General features: G+C 41.3%; 1 protein-coding gene across 2 annotated transcripts in view; it reads left to right on the top strand.

Annotated features, from left to right (window-relative positions):
* ANAPC1 (anaphase promoting complex subunit 1) overlaps positions 1–14868 on the top strand; it is a 95440-nt gene that overhangs the window by 43204 nt on the left and 37368 nt on the right. For both annotated transcript variants that reach the window (XM_040267537.1, XM_040267538.1), the window contains exons 25-30: positions 136–314; positions 2222–2436; positions 4183–4301; positions 5318–5589; positions 8148–8382; positions 14006–14097. In XM_040267537.1, coding sequence (XP_040123471.1) covers positions 136–314; positions 2222–2436; positions 4183–4301; positions 5318–5589; positions 8148–8382; positions 14006–14097 — 1112 coding nt within the window. The remainder of the gene's footprint in view (positions 1–135; positions 315–2221; positions 2437–4182; positions 4302–5317; positions 5590–8147; positions 8383–14005; positions 14098–14868) is intronic.

Here is a 14868-nt window from a genome sequence, read left to right on the forward strand (position 1 = left end):
ATGCTGGTCTGGTAGCAGAATGAATACAATCAGTTTATTGCTATTTGTTAGGCTAGAGTTTACTAACTTCATTCAGAGAATTGGGCCAGTGGCTAAGTCTGACTGAAGAATTTTCTCTTTTCCTTCTGTCTCAAGGTTTCACTTTAAGAGACTTGGAAACACTTCCCTTTGGAATAGCTCTTCCCATCCGAGATGCGATTTATCACTGTCGGGAGCAGCCTGCTTCAGACTGGCCGGAAGCTGTCTGCCTCTTGATTGGACGTCAGGATCTTTCCAAGCAGGCCTGTGAAGGAAACTTGCCCAAAGGAAAATCTGTGAGTATCACCATGGAAAGTCCATGTTCAGTTTTAGCCTCAGTAGAATTAGAGTAGAGCTGTCCTCCATTTTCCTTTAAGAATTTTTGCAAGTGTATGTATCAGATTATATGCTTTAAAATAGGATAAATTTTATTCATTGTAGATTGAATGTGGAAATAGATTCTGTGAATGCTCTGTCTTACCTGCACCTTTCTTTGCCTTGAGTCAGTGGGCAGCTACCATGACTGTATCACGTTAGTAACTAACTGCCACTGCTGTTTAGTTGCTGAGTTGCTGCTGAGTTGGCGGCCCCATGGACTATAGTCTACAAGGCCCCTCTGTGCATGGGATTCTCCAGGCAAGAACACTGGAGTGGGTTGCCATCTCCTCCTCCAGCGGTTTGTCCTGGCCCAGTGATTTAATCCGCATCTCCTGCATTGGCTGGCAGATTCTTTACCACTGAACTGCCAGGGAAGCCCACGTCTATCTTTTAACCTGCACTTAAGTAAGAAGTTTTAGGCGAATTAGTGTTTGTCTTATTTTAAACAGAAAACCAAAAATTTTTTTGTTAGTAAAATGATTATCTTTCCCTCAACCAAGATTAAGTTGTTAGCATTTAGACCTCTTTTGTTACTGTGAATGAGACCATCATTAGTCTTAAAGCTAAATGATACTGATAATCGTTCTTCTGTATTTATATGTCCTTTTAAGTGCTTCCCTGGTGGCTCAGACGGTAAAGCGTCTATATACAATGCAGGAGACCTGGGTTCGATCCCTGGGTTGGGAAGTTCCCTGGAGAAGGACTCTTGCCTAGAAAATCCCATGGACGGAGGAGCCTGGTGTGCATGGGGTCACAAAGAGTCAGACATGACTGAGCAAATTCACTTTCACTTTCACTTTAAGGAATTCTGGCTAAATTCAGTTTGTCCAGTTACTTGAGGTTACATTTTGTAACTCGTCTCAAATTAAATTTATCAGCTATTTGGGTCTATATTTTATTGCTGACTCACCAATTGGAAAATAGTTTCTTTTAAAATTAGATATTCCATAGAAATTCTAATACATTTTTAGCAACTAAAGTCAGACTGATTTTTAGTCATATCTTCCAGTATTCTTTTTCCTGGTTAATGTTGCTTCCACATTAAATGTTGTAAGATTTTAGCCTTTCGTCTAGGAATTAATCTTTTGTGAAAGGAGTAGAAAACTGTGAGAAAACAAGGTTTCTGCTGTTTCTTCGGTTTTGAAGTCTGATTGAACCGTTTGGCCTGGGAAGGTAAAGCACGTGCTGAGCTTATGAGGACAGAACGACAAGCAGGCAGTTGACTCTCCTCACCTGTTCTGCTGCATTTAATTCCTTTCCGTTTAAGAAGCACACTTGGAACACACTTAGGACAGACAAAGAAAGTGAGAACCAACCGTGATCCATTCTGTTTAAAGCACGGAAGTGAGAAAGTGTTAGTCTGGCCTCCTCCAGCCCTTGGTTGATACCTTTCCAGGTTATTTTCTTCTGCTTCTGCTAATTAAAACAGTATTTAAATTGGTGTTGGTTCTTTAGTAACATTGTGTGGAGTTAATCTTCTGTTGCCAGTAATATGTTTCCTCTTCAGAATATTTAGAATATAGCTTGATTTTTTATAATTTATTTAGAATATTCCCTTCTGTGAGATTAGCCTCCTGACTATTATTCTAAGTTGAAAGCTTTCCCCTTGGCTGAGTAAAGAATCTTTCCAAGTAGGCAATACAATTAAAAAAAGATTTCTAGGTAGGAGTCCCGTATGCCTGGGAACCTAAGCCAGCCCTGCTTTGGCATATACTTTTTGTTTGCGTTGATGTAGACTGGGCACCTCGCCCTGTGCATTCTTATGTTCAACAAATGTGCGTTGGCTGGTTTTTAAGTTAGTATTACAACCAAGTCTGTTACTCAGGTGCTCTCATCAGATGTTCCTTCAGGAACAGAAACAGAGGAGGAAGATGATGGCATGAATGACATGAATCAGGAGGTGATGTCGTTAATATGGAGCGAAGACTTACGCGTGCAGGACGTGCGAAGGCTTCTCCAGAGTGCGCATCCTGTCCGCGTCAATGTGGTGCAGTACCCAGAACTCAGTGACCACGAGTTCATCGAGGAAAAAGAGAACAGGTGAAGGCAAACGTCAGCTGCCGGAATTTAAGTAAAAAATTTCTGAATGCTGCCTCAGTTTGTTCAGCTGGAGGAATAGGCATGACTGTAGCATTCATTCACACCTCACAGGGCTGCTCAGGAACCTAGTGGGCTGTTTCTGCCTAGTGCTTAGAGCACTGCTGGGTACATCGCAGAGCACAGAGCCGTCAGGCATTTTTGTTGTCCGAGGTCATTGATTTTGTGATGCTGATCCCTTTTTTTAACCTTTTCCCATTTCTGAAATCAGATTATCTGTCAGTCTGGGGATGTCTGTAGGTGTTACAGTTTAGTTGGCAGTGGTTTTTCTCTCTTAGCATGTCATGAAATAGTGATGCCTCTTAAAATCAGCTGCATCTTAAATGGAAGGGGTACACTGGTTTTGTTTTCATTATTATAATTTTGTGGATTATGTATTCTGTTTCTGCTAAAAATGTTATGGGATGTAGCATTCTGGCCTAATTCTAAATTTCCCTGATTACAAATTACTGTGGGGCAGTGTTCTTAAAGAGTCATCTTAGGATAGTGAAGTGTTCCTCCCCAGTGAATGAGAAAAGCAGGTATATGTATGTACAGTAAGGGAGAGAGCATGCTTGTGAACAGCTGTGTCTGCAGAGAGAGTTTTAGCTTCTTGTTAGCCTCAGAAAGGATACTTCTGTGTCTTCAGATACAGCTTGTAGTATTTCCTGGTTATAAATGCTCCTGCTTCCACAACTTCTGTTTGATGCCACTTATTTTAACATAGAAGCAAGTTAAAAAGTGGTGGATTAGTTTCAGAGTATAGCCTGGAAAAGGAAATGGCAACCCACTCCAGTATTCTTGCCTGGAAAATCCCATGGACAAAGAGTGAGATACGATTTACTGACTAAACAAAAACACAGCCTATAGAAGCCATTTTAACCGTGAACATAGTTGGCATATGGTGCTATTAGTTCCGTGAATCCTGGCCATCGAGCAGATGAAATGACTTCGCTCATCTGGGGACAGCATGAAATCCACTCACCTCCACAACAGGGACTTCTTTCTTTTTCTCCCGTGTGCAGGCCGTGGAGGGGGCACTAGGGCTGTGTTCACAAAGAGGGTGAGAGGAGGGTCCCAGCTACACTGGCAACAGCACAGTGAGGAACCCAGCACGCCCTGTATTTTCCTCTGAGAAGGTTCAGTTCGGTTGCTAAGTCGTGGGTTAGCATTATTGAAAGAAGAATTTTAGGTTTTTCTTTTTGAATACTTAGGGAGAGTAGGGAGAATAGCTGGTTTTAATTCAAAGTGAATATGAAACAGAAGAAGGAATGTGTCTCCCTCTTAGAGTTTCTGATGGGAGTGCATGCATAGTTGCTCAGGCAGACCCAACTGTTTGCAGCCCTTTGGACTGTGGCCCGCCAGGCTCCTCTGTCCATGGGATTCTCCAGGCAGGAATACTGGAGTGGGTTGCCATTTCCACCTCCAGGGGAGCTTCCCGACCCAAGGACTGACCCTGCCGCTCCGTCATCGGCAGGAGGATGCTTTCCCTGCTAAGCCCTAGCGGAAGCCCTCTAATGGGAGTCAGAGCATGAAGAAGAATAACCGTGTTTAGATGACTGACCCACATCTTTGTAGGGATTTACTTTGATGTGGCTTCAACTTTCACAGCACTGCTGCTTTTGAAATAACTCACTACAGATTGCATTCCAGTTTTTTCGTTTGTCTGTTAAAATTTTTTTCACATGATGGCTTTAATCTTAATTACAGATTGCTCCAGTTGTGCCAGCGAACTATGGCTCTCCCAGTAGGACGGGGAATGTTCACCTTGTTTTCATACCACCCTGTGCCAACAGAACCGTTGCCTATTCCTAAGCTGAATTTAACTGGTATGTTAAACTCTGGGTCAGTGAGAAAGGAAAATGATTAATTATATGTTTAGTGGAGTTCTTTTTGCATTATCAATATTGTGTCTTATGTGTGTGATGAACTGTCATTTTAGAAATTTTACTTGCTGTTTCATTATTAATCTCTCTGCCCTTTTTGAGAAAGTTAAAGTGTCTGTCATGAACTTGTCACCAATGTGGTACTCTCACAGACCAGCATTTGAGTTCTCTCTTAGGTACAGAAAGCAAATGGTGAATGCAAATATATTTTATTTTATGCTGTGTCTTTGTATGTGTGTGTATGTGTATATAGACTTTTACAAATAAGACACTGTGCGTCTAATTAAAATTTACATAACTTTCAGAACATGTTTCAAACCTCTAGTGAACTGTATAACTGTGCAGTATTTAGAATATTTATTTTAACTATTCATCCATGACTTAAGCTATTATAGAACATTAAAAATATACAGAGAAAATCAGTATTTACAAGTACACAGTGTAGATTAGAATCAAAACACACAAGAAAAGGAATTCATAGAGACTCCAGCATTATTAACAGTTCATGTGCTCTTCAATACATTGACCATAGATTTAAATTTAGTGATTACCCTTTTCTGATTGACAGGGTAACTCAAGTGTATAAAGTGATGTTTTTTTATATAGATATCTTTGAATGCAATTTGGAACTTTTACTAAAAGCATATAATTAGATTTCTTTATATATAGTGTGACATATATACCTAAGAGGTAGAGATAGAGCAAATTTATAAAGGTCTTTGTCTTTTTGAAAATACCATGTTTTCTTAACATCCAAAGAGAAAGAGAAAAATAGGATGGTACATTTGAAATTAATATCATTGTTATCAGTCACACATTGGAATTATTATTCATGTAGCCCCAGATATTATGGGGCTAAGGGTTTTGAATGCAGCAAAATGATCTCTGTTCTCAGAAGTCAGTGTAACAGTTCTGATTTTCTGAATTTTCACTCTCCGTTTTACATTTCGTCTGACTAGGGCGGGCCCCCCCCCGGAATACAACAGTGGACTTGAACAGCGGGAATATCGATGTGCCCCCCAACATGACCAGCTGGGCCAGCTTCCACAATGGTGTGGCCGCTGGCCTGAAGATAGCCCCTGCCTCCCAGATCGACTCAGCCTGGATCGTCTACAATAAGCCCAAGCATGCTGAGCTAGCCAATGAGTATGCTGGCTTTCTCATGGCCCTGGGCCTTAACGGGCACCTTACCAAGCTGGCTACTCTCAATATCCACGACTACCTAACCAAAGTGAGAACTCGTGCTGCGGGCTCCTGGCCTTGCTCCTCCCCGGGGCTGTTACAGTAGCTCTTCAGGGTCCTGTGCGCTCTTCTTCAGTCATGTCCCTCTAAGTGCATTCTTCTCAGCAGGCAGAGAAATCCTTCTAACGCATAAATTGGAACAGATCACTTTCCTGCTCAAACTGTTCAGTGATCTTCCATTGCTCTTAGTGTGCCTTTTGGAACCTGTGTGATCCTACTCACTTCTCCAACCTACTTTGTGCATTTCTTTCCTTTGCTCTTCACACTCCAGCTGTAGAGCTTGACTGTTTTAGCTCCTCTGCAAACCAGACTCTTTCTCATGGCCCCAAACGAGTGGTTTATATTATATTCACATTGTTATGCATCCATCACTACTGTTAAGTTTAGAACACCTTCGTCACCCCATGAAGGAACCCCCTACCTAGTAGCAGTCAGCTGTTCGCCTCTCCCTGTAGCCTGACAAACTGCTCACCTACTTTTTGTCTCTGTGGATTTGCCAATATGGACCTTTCATGTAAATGAAACCAGATAGTAGCTGGTCCTCTGGCAGGCTTCTTTTGCTCACTGTAATACTTCCAAGTTTGTCCATGTTATATTAATACCATGCATTAGCTCGTCATTCCTTTTTATTGCTGAGTAGATATTCACTGTATGGATAGACTTTATTTTATTTTTCCATTCATTGGTTGATGGATGTTTGAGTTTATTCTACTTTTTGACTGTTATGTGTAATACTACTATGAACATTTTGTGTGGATGAATGTTTTCATTTTTCTTCGGTATATTTCTAGGAATAGAATTGCTAGTCATTTGGTAACTCTTTTTAAATTTTTTAAGAACTACCAAACTGTTTTCCAGGGTGGCTGCATCATTTTATAATTCCACAAGCAATACGTAAGAGTTCCAATTTCTCTCCATTCTTGCCAACACTTGTTGTTATCTGTCATTTTAATTTTAGTCACCCCAGTAGGTGGGAAGTAATATTTCATTGTGGTTTTGGTTTGCATTTATTTCCCTGATGGCTAATGATACTGAACATCTTTATATGTGCTCATTGGTCATTTATATGTTGTCTGTTGAGAAATGTCTATTCAGATCCTTTGCTTAGTTTTAATTGGTTGAGTTATAAGAGTTCCTTATGTGTTCTGGATACCAGACCATTAACAGGTACACGATTTGCAAAATTTTCTCCCATTGTGCTGTCTCTTGGGTTGTCTTTTCACTTTCTGATAGTGTCTTTGAAGCATGAAAGTTTTTAACTTGATGAAATCTGGTTCATCTAGGCTTCCCAGGGGGCACAGTTGGTTAAGAATCTGCCTGTCAGTGTTAGGAGTTGCAAGAGATGTGGGTTTGATCCTTGGATCGGGAAGATCCCCTGGAGGAGGAAATGGCAACCCACTCTAGTATTCCTGCCTGGAGAATCCCACGGCCAGAGGAGCCTGGTGGGCTACAGTCCATAGGGTCGCAGAGTCGGATATGTCTTAGCGACTAAACAGTGGCAACAACAACTTATCTATTTCTTTTTTGGTTGCTGTGCATTTGGTGTCTTATCTAATCAGTTTTTTTTTAGCTTAATCCGAGGTCACTTGGGTGTATACTTGTTATGCAGATTTACACTTGTGCTTTTTAAGAGTTTTTTACTTTTAGTTACATCTTGAAGTTAATTTTTATGTTTAAGGAAAGGGGTCCAATTTCATTCTTTTGCAAGTGGCTCTACAGTTGTCACAGCACCTTTTTGTGAAAAAACTCTTCCCATTGAATTGTCTTGTCACGCTTGTCGTCATCCGAGCATCATTTTTCAATCATCTCGGCATTATCTGCATATATTCCCTCACCTGACATCATTTTCTCTTACTTTCTAAATCTCAGTGACACCCTTCCCCCAACTTTTGCCACTCTTTTTGGCTAATTTGTACTCATTCTATTGTAAGTTTACTTTTTAGAGATTTCTAGTGATAGCCTGGTTCCTCTGAATCTAAATTGGGCTCTGTTAGAAATAGACTCACAGACATAGACAACAGACTTGTGGTTGCCAAGGGGCCAAAGGGGAAGGAGAGAGACGGACGGGGAGCTGGGGCTGGTAGATGCAAACTGTTACATTTTGAGGAGAAACAGCAAGGTCCTACTGTATAGCACAGGGAACTATATCCAGGCTTCTGACATAGCCATAATGGAAAAGAATATAAAAAGAATATGTATGTGTATAACTGAGTCGCTTTGCTGTACATCACAGCTTAGGCACAACACTGAATCAGCTGTACTTTAAAATAAATTAGGCTCTGTTAAAATATTCATGTAATCTTTATCTTTTTCATTAAGTGAGTTTTTAATAATATATAACTTTTAGCTTAAAACATTTTCTCCCCGAAGGGCACTAACTTCATGAGAACAAGGACCGTTTCTATTTACTTCACTTATGTATTCTTGGAGCCTCTCACTGTGCCTGTCACATACAAGTACTTAATAAAATTACTGGCAGGAAGTATTTTATGAAAGTTGCGTATTTGCTTTGGTAGTGACTTAAGCCTCATTCTCTTTTCTGTCCAGGGTCATGAGATGACAAGCATTGGACTGCTGCTTGGTGTCGCTGCTGCTAAACTGGGCACCATGGATATGTCAGTTACCCGGCTTCTTAGCATCCACATTCCTGCTCTCCTGCCCCCAACGTCCACAGAGCTTGATGTTCCTCACAATGTCCAGGTGGCTGCAGTGGTTGGCATTGGCCTTGTTTATCAAGGGACAGCTCACAGGCATACTGCGGAGGTCCTGTTGGCTGAAATAGGTAGGACTTCAATGCACTTCAGTTATTTCCCATTCCACAGGAGCCAAAGTAAAATGATAGTAAGATTTTAAGAATGAAGGAAAAAATAGTAGCTTTTGTAAGCATAGAATGAGCTGTACTAATAAGAAAAAATTACAGATAACATTTTCCAAGGCTTATGTTACTCTGCAGGTTAGTCTGCATGCTTACTGTTTGCCAGCCCATTATTGAGCTCCCGTGGCCCCATTTAACGAGGTGGCCTGTGGTCCTTTTTTTGGGAAGGGAGTGTGCCATGTGGCTTGAGGAATCTCAGTTCCCTGACTAGGGATTGAACCCAGGACCCCAGTAGTGGAAGCACAAAGTCCTAACCTCTGGACCACCCTGGAATTCCCGCCTGTGGTCTTAAAATCACATGTGAGCACACTCTTTATCCTGCTCTGTTTTTGCCAGGCATTGTCCAGCAGTAGTCTGCACTTAAAATTCAAAGGTGATTTGATCCCTGAAAGAACAGTGTTTATTCTCTTGGACAACAGCACTTCTAACAGAATGGGAGTGACTGACTCCTCCTTTTCTCCTTTGTCTACTAGTGGGTATGTTAGTGATGAAATTTAGTTTCTGTGTTGTCCGCTGAGCCTACATTTTTTGGAAATATGTCTTGGATGTTGTCGTCTTTTTCTGACAAATGGAGATGCCGTTAGCATTATCAGTGCTTTCAGTAATTTAGATATGTACTTACATGTTTCACTCTGCCCTGTTCAGGATCTTTCTACATGTATTTCAGGACAGCCACAAAATTGGCCCGTGCCAGGGTCCAGCCCCTGCAGGATACAGGGGAACCTGAAGGAAAAATCAGCAGATGATTTAGAGAGAGATAAGGAAAGAATGTTGTAGATAAGAAAATAGAGGAGAGAAAGAGGCTGATATTCCTTGGTTTACATAGAAAGCCAATAAAACTCTGAGACAAGGAGTTTGCCCTGTTCACGGAGGCCACAGGTGCCCTCCCGGTCTCCCGAGGGAGTGAAGACACAGAACGTCTTCCCGTTCAGGTCTTAGAAACCCGGGCAGATAAGTGAACGCAGGGAGCCTCTATGCTCCAAGGGATCAGCCTGAGAAAGAGAGTAAGAGAGAGAAAGAAAAAGACAAAAAAAGAAAAACATGGGGTGATCAAGCTTCTTCGAGTGAGGCCCATTTTTTTTTATTTTCAAAAGGGTCTTTTATACCTTTATTTGTACATAAAGGGAAATGAAAGATGCAGAGTCATACAGAGTCAGCCCAAACATTACATCTGTTTTGTCTTTATCGAAACCAGGATTTTTTCTGTAAACCTTTCCTGTAGACAATGTTATGTACATTATCTTCTGGCCTTGGAGGCCTGTGGACATTTTATGACCCTCTTTTGATAAAGGCTGCTCAACCAGAAAACTGATTTTCCCTTGAAATGTTTTTTCTTTATATTTCTAATCTATGTCAGCCTCAGAAAGTATTAAACAAGTTACATTTCTCATGGAGCAAAGGTGCAGTGAGTTAAAGAAAGAACCAATTAGCTCAAAAGTCTGATGTGGTTAATTTCAAGGCTACACTTGTTTTTCTTACATTCCAACTATGTTAACTAATGCGCTCCCAGGTGCACAGTGGATAAGAGATATGGGAACCTAGCAACGAGCATTGGCCCAATAATGAAATCCTACACCAACACTACTCTAATAGTTTTTAACTCTTTGAAAGGCTCTATGTTTTAGGCTTCCCGTGCCTCTCACAGTTGGGAGACTGTGAATAATCACATTCGTAGCTGCAAGAGTCTGGATAAACCTGCCAAGCAAGCTAGAATGCTAACAGAGGGGGTTTGATCTGAAATATTCCTCTCATGTCCAGGAGACTTATTAGCTATAGCCCTAAGTTGATTTTCTCCAGAGAAAGGTGGTTGGGGATAGGGCCCTGTTAATGTCAGAGGAGTTGGTGAAAGTCATGAAATAGTAAAACAGACAAGATTCTGGTTTTGGGGTAGATGCTTGAGAAAGCCTAGGGAGCCCCTTGAGTCCTGAAGCCTTGCTTAACAGTTCTCTTCCATATGACCTTGTCATGGGTGGGATCTCCCGTGGCGGCTCCCGGCAGGCCCGGGACTGTTGGCTTCAGGCTCTAGATCTATGGGTCTGATCTTCAGACTCTGCTCCAAATGACTTTTTCTGGGACCGACTGGAGGGTGTGCTGCTTTTGTGGTAATGACAGAAGGGCAAGTGGAGAACCAAATAATGGAGGCACGTTTTACACCTTTGCTTATATTATGCCAGCCAGGCTCCTAGGTCAAAGCCAGTCACGAGTGTTCATGTACACTAGGAGACTCTGTCGGGAGAGTGAATGTTTATACAGGAGTACTGCAGGGCAGGAACGAATTGGGATAAACAATGTAGTGTGCTATCAGTTCAATTCAGTTGCTCACTCGTGTCCAACTCTTTGCAACCTCATGGACTGCAGCACATCAGGCCTCCCTGTCCATCACCAACTCCCAGAGCTTCCTCAAACTCATGTCCATTGAGTCAGTGATGCCATCCAACTATCTCAACCTCTGTTTTCCCCTTCTCCTCCTGCCCCAATCCCTCCCAGCATCAGAGTCTTTTCCAGTGAGTCAACTCTTCACGTGAGGTGGCCAAAGTATTGGAGTTTCAGCTTCAATATCAGTCCTTCCAATGAACACCCAGGACCACTCTCCTTAAGGATGGACTGGTTGGATCTCCTTGCAGTCCAAGGGACTCTCAAGAGTCTTCTCCAACACCACAGTTCAAAAGCATCAATTCTTCGGTGCTCAGCTTTCTTTATAGTCCCACTCTCACATCCATACATGATCCCTGGAAAAACCATAGCTCTGAATAGATGAACCTTTGTTGGCAAAGTAATGTCTCTGCTTTTTAATGTGCTGTCTAGGTTGGTCATAACTTTCCTCCCAAGGAGTAAGCGTCTTTTAATTTCATGGCTGCAGTCACCATCTGCAGTGATTTTGGAGCCCAAAAAACAGTCCGTCATGGTTTTCATTGTTTCCCCATCTATTTGCCATAAAGTGGTGGGACCAGATGCCATGATCTTAGTTTTCTGAATGTTGACTTTTAAGCCAACTTTTTCACTCTCTTCTTTCACTTTCATCAAGAGGCTCTTTAGTTCTTCTTTGCTTTCTGCCATAAGGGTGGTACTCTTGCCTGGAAAATCCCATGGACGGAGGAGCCTGGTGGGCTGCAGTCCATGGGGTCGCAAAGAGTCGGACACAACTGAGCAACTTCACTTTCACTTTTCACTTTCATGCTTTGGAGAAGGAAATGACAACCCACTCCAGTGTTCTTGCCTGGAGAATCCCAGGGCCGGCGGAGCCTGGTCTATGGGGTTGCACAGAGTCAGACTTGACTGAAGTGACTTAGCAGCAGCAGCATCTGCATATCTGAGGTTGTTGATATTTCCCCCTGCAATCTTTATTCCAGCTTGTGCTTCATCCAGCCCAGCATTTCTCATGATGTACTCTGCATACAAGTTAAATAAGCAGGGTGACAATATACAGCCTTGACATACTCCTTTCCCTATTTGGAACCAGTCTCTTGTTCCATGTCTGGTTCTAACTGTTGCTTCCTGACCTGCCTACAGATTTCTCAGGAGGCAGGTCAGGTGGTCTGGTGTTCCCATCTCTTTCAGAATTTTCCACAGTTTGTTGTGATTCACACAGCCAAAGGCTTTGGCATAGTCAGTAAAGCAGAAGTAGATGTTTTCCTGGAACTCTCTTGCTTTTTTATGATCCAGTGGATGTTGGCAATTTGTTCTCTGGTTCCTCTGCCTTTTCTCAATCCAGCTTGAACATCTGGAAGTTGATGGTTCATGTACTGTTGAAGCCTGGTTTGGAGAATTTTGAGCATTACTTTGCTAGTGTGTGAGATGAGTGCAGTTGTGCGGTAGTTTGAGCACTCTTTGCGATTGCCTTTCTTGGGGATTGGAACGAAAACTGACCTTCTCCAGTCCTGTGGCCACTGCTGAGTTTTCCAAATTTGCTGGCACTTCAGTGTATCACTCAACTGGAATCCCGTCACCTCAATTAGCTTTGTTCATAGTGATGCTTCTAAGGCCCACTTGACTTCACTTTCCATGATGTCTGGCTCTAGGTGAGTGATCACACCATCGTGATAATCTGGGCCCTGAAGATCTTTTTTGTATAGTTCTTCTGTGTATTCTTGCCACCTCTTCTTAGTATCTTCTGCTTCTGTTAGGTCCATACCATTTCTGTCCTTTATCGAGCCCATCTTTGCGTGAAATGTTCCATTGGTATCTGATTTTCTTGAAGAGATCTCTAGTTCTTCCCATTCGGTTGTTTTCCTCTATTTCTGCTATAGTGGTGAAATAAATTATTCACAAAATAAATTTCCTGTTACCAAAATATATAATAGCTTAAGTGATTGGTCTGAGAAATAGAAGAACCTCAGGACTGGCTTTACAAAGTTATTCATTTATGGGGTAGTATAACATTTTTTGGCTGTATCATGATGATACCTAATGCTAATATCACACATATCTCACAGCCTTAGCTCTTTCATATTGTGTATAGAAGATTGTATATTACGTGTAAAAGATTCATGTGGATTCATAGGCATATGCTCTTTGTATAATTAGTCAGCATATACATACCGTTTTTGTACTGCCCTTGTCATATATTATTGTCAAAAATGGCTTTTAAAATTAATTTTATATTGAATGATAGCCCATTGAGTTAGTGTTCTGTAAACTGCCCAATCCTTTCCTTATTGTCAGGAGTTTTAGGTGGTTTTTAATTCTTTGCTGTTAAGCAATGAACATTTTACTGATTGCATGTGTATAATTATTTTGTTCTCTTAAAAATTTTATTTTCTAGGGATGAAATTCTAGGAATGTGAACTTTTTTTTGGATGTAATATATTATATATATAATACATTTTGCTGCATTAAAGGGGGTGGAGTTAGAATTAAAGGGTACTTTTTAAAAGTATGGATTTTACATCTAGTCAGACTTTTGGCATCAATACAGAAAAATTGTATCATAGTAAAGCTTAGTATTATCTAGATTCAAAATAAGTGTCTGGATCTGGAAGTTGGTGATGAACAGGGTTTTCTGGTGTGCTGCAGTCCATGGGGTTGCAAAGAGTTGGACTTGACTGAGCGACTGAACTGAACTGCATAGTTAAGAATTAAAATTCTTAAATACTTGAAGTGTCCTTCCTGTTCATTATCAGTTATTTGAACATGTGTTCACCACATCTAATGAATGAATTTGAAAATAGTAAAACAAGAACAGAAGGAGAGAGGAAAGTAATTACAAATTGAAGTTTTTTTGAGCATCCCTCCCCTTTAAAATTTCTTCCTCCTTTTTGGTAATTTTTTTTGGTTTTATTATAAATCCCAAGGTTTTGCAGTATTTTAAAGTCATTCCTTTCAAATTGGCAAATTAGAAGAACCGTGTTTGGGTTTTATTTTATAGTAAACCAAAAGTCGTGGACAACATTTGTGAGAATGTCAGATCTTTCTCAGTGGGATTATACTGAATTCATAGCTCTTAGGCAATTTACTGGAAAGTTACCTCTCAAACTTTTACGACCTAGGCTCTTCTAGACCAGCTCGACCTGTGTTGCTTTATGTTTTGCAGGACGGCCCCCTGGTCCAGAAATGGAGTACTGCACCGACAGGGAATCTTATTCGCTGGCTGCTGGTTTAGCCCTGGGCATGGTTTGCTTGGGGGTAAGCAGCGTTCATGCCTTCAGATGCTTTAGTGACAACATCTGCTTGTCGAGAAAAACGACCTTGACACATTCCTCTGAATACTGCTCTGCCTTAGCTGACGCTGATTCTGAGCTCTTTTCTTCTTACTGGATATTCTTCAAAGTGTCAGATTTGGGAATGGAGAGAAATTATAGTGAAGAGTAGGGCTTTCAGATTTCTTGACCCCAGCTTAGATGTAAGTGTTTATGAATGAACCCTAGGAATGAAATTTCTCAGAAAGATTTCAAGACATAAGATGAAGAAGTGACAGCCCTCTTAGTCAGAAATCAGTGAAAACATGAGTCTGGTGGGAAGCCTCAAGAGTCTGTAGAAGTTACTAGAGATAAACCAGAGTTGTCTTTTGGCACACTGATATCCCAGAAGGTCGCCTGCTAGCAGCTGTTTTGTTACAGAATGCAGTATCACTCTGACCCATCTTTAACCCCATTCAGGAGACACAGTATAGAATTACCAGAAACATTTCATTAAATGACTGTGTCAGCTGGAGTGTGGGTTCTTTGATTAAAGATTGTGGATTCCAATACAGGGTTATACTGAAACTAAATTATATAAGCTGTCAGTTAGGTTTTTGACTCTTCACATACGACACATGAGGTAAGGAGGCAAATGATACAATGAAAAAAGCACCTCACTGAGAATTGGGACCTGAACTCTGGTTCTGACCAAGCGAGTCGAGTCATGTCCTGTAACTACCGTATTGTCAGTAGTTGAGCACCTCCCTAGACTGGA

This window comes from Oryx dammah, unplaced genomic scaffold (assembly GCF_014754425.2).
Source record: "Oryx dammah isolate SB20612 unplaced genomic scaffold, SCBI_Odam_1.1 HiC_scaffold_25, whole genome shotgun sequence".
NCBI lineage: Eukaryota > Metazoa > Chordata > Mammalia > Artiodactyla > Bovidae > Oryx > Oryx dammah.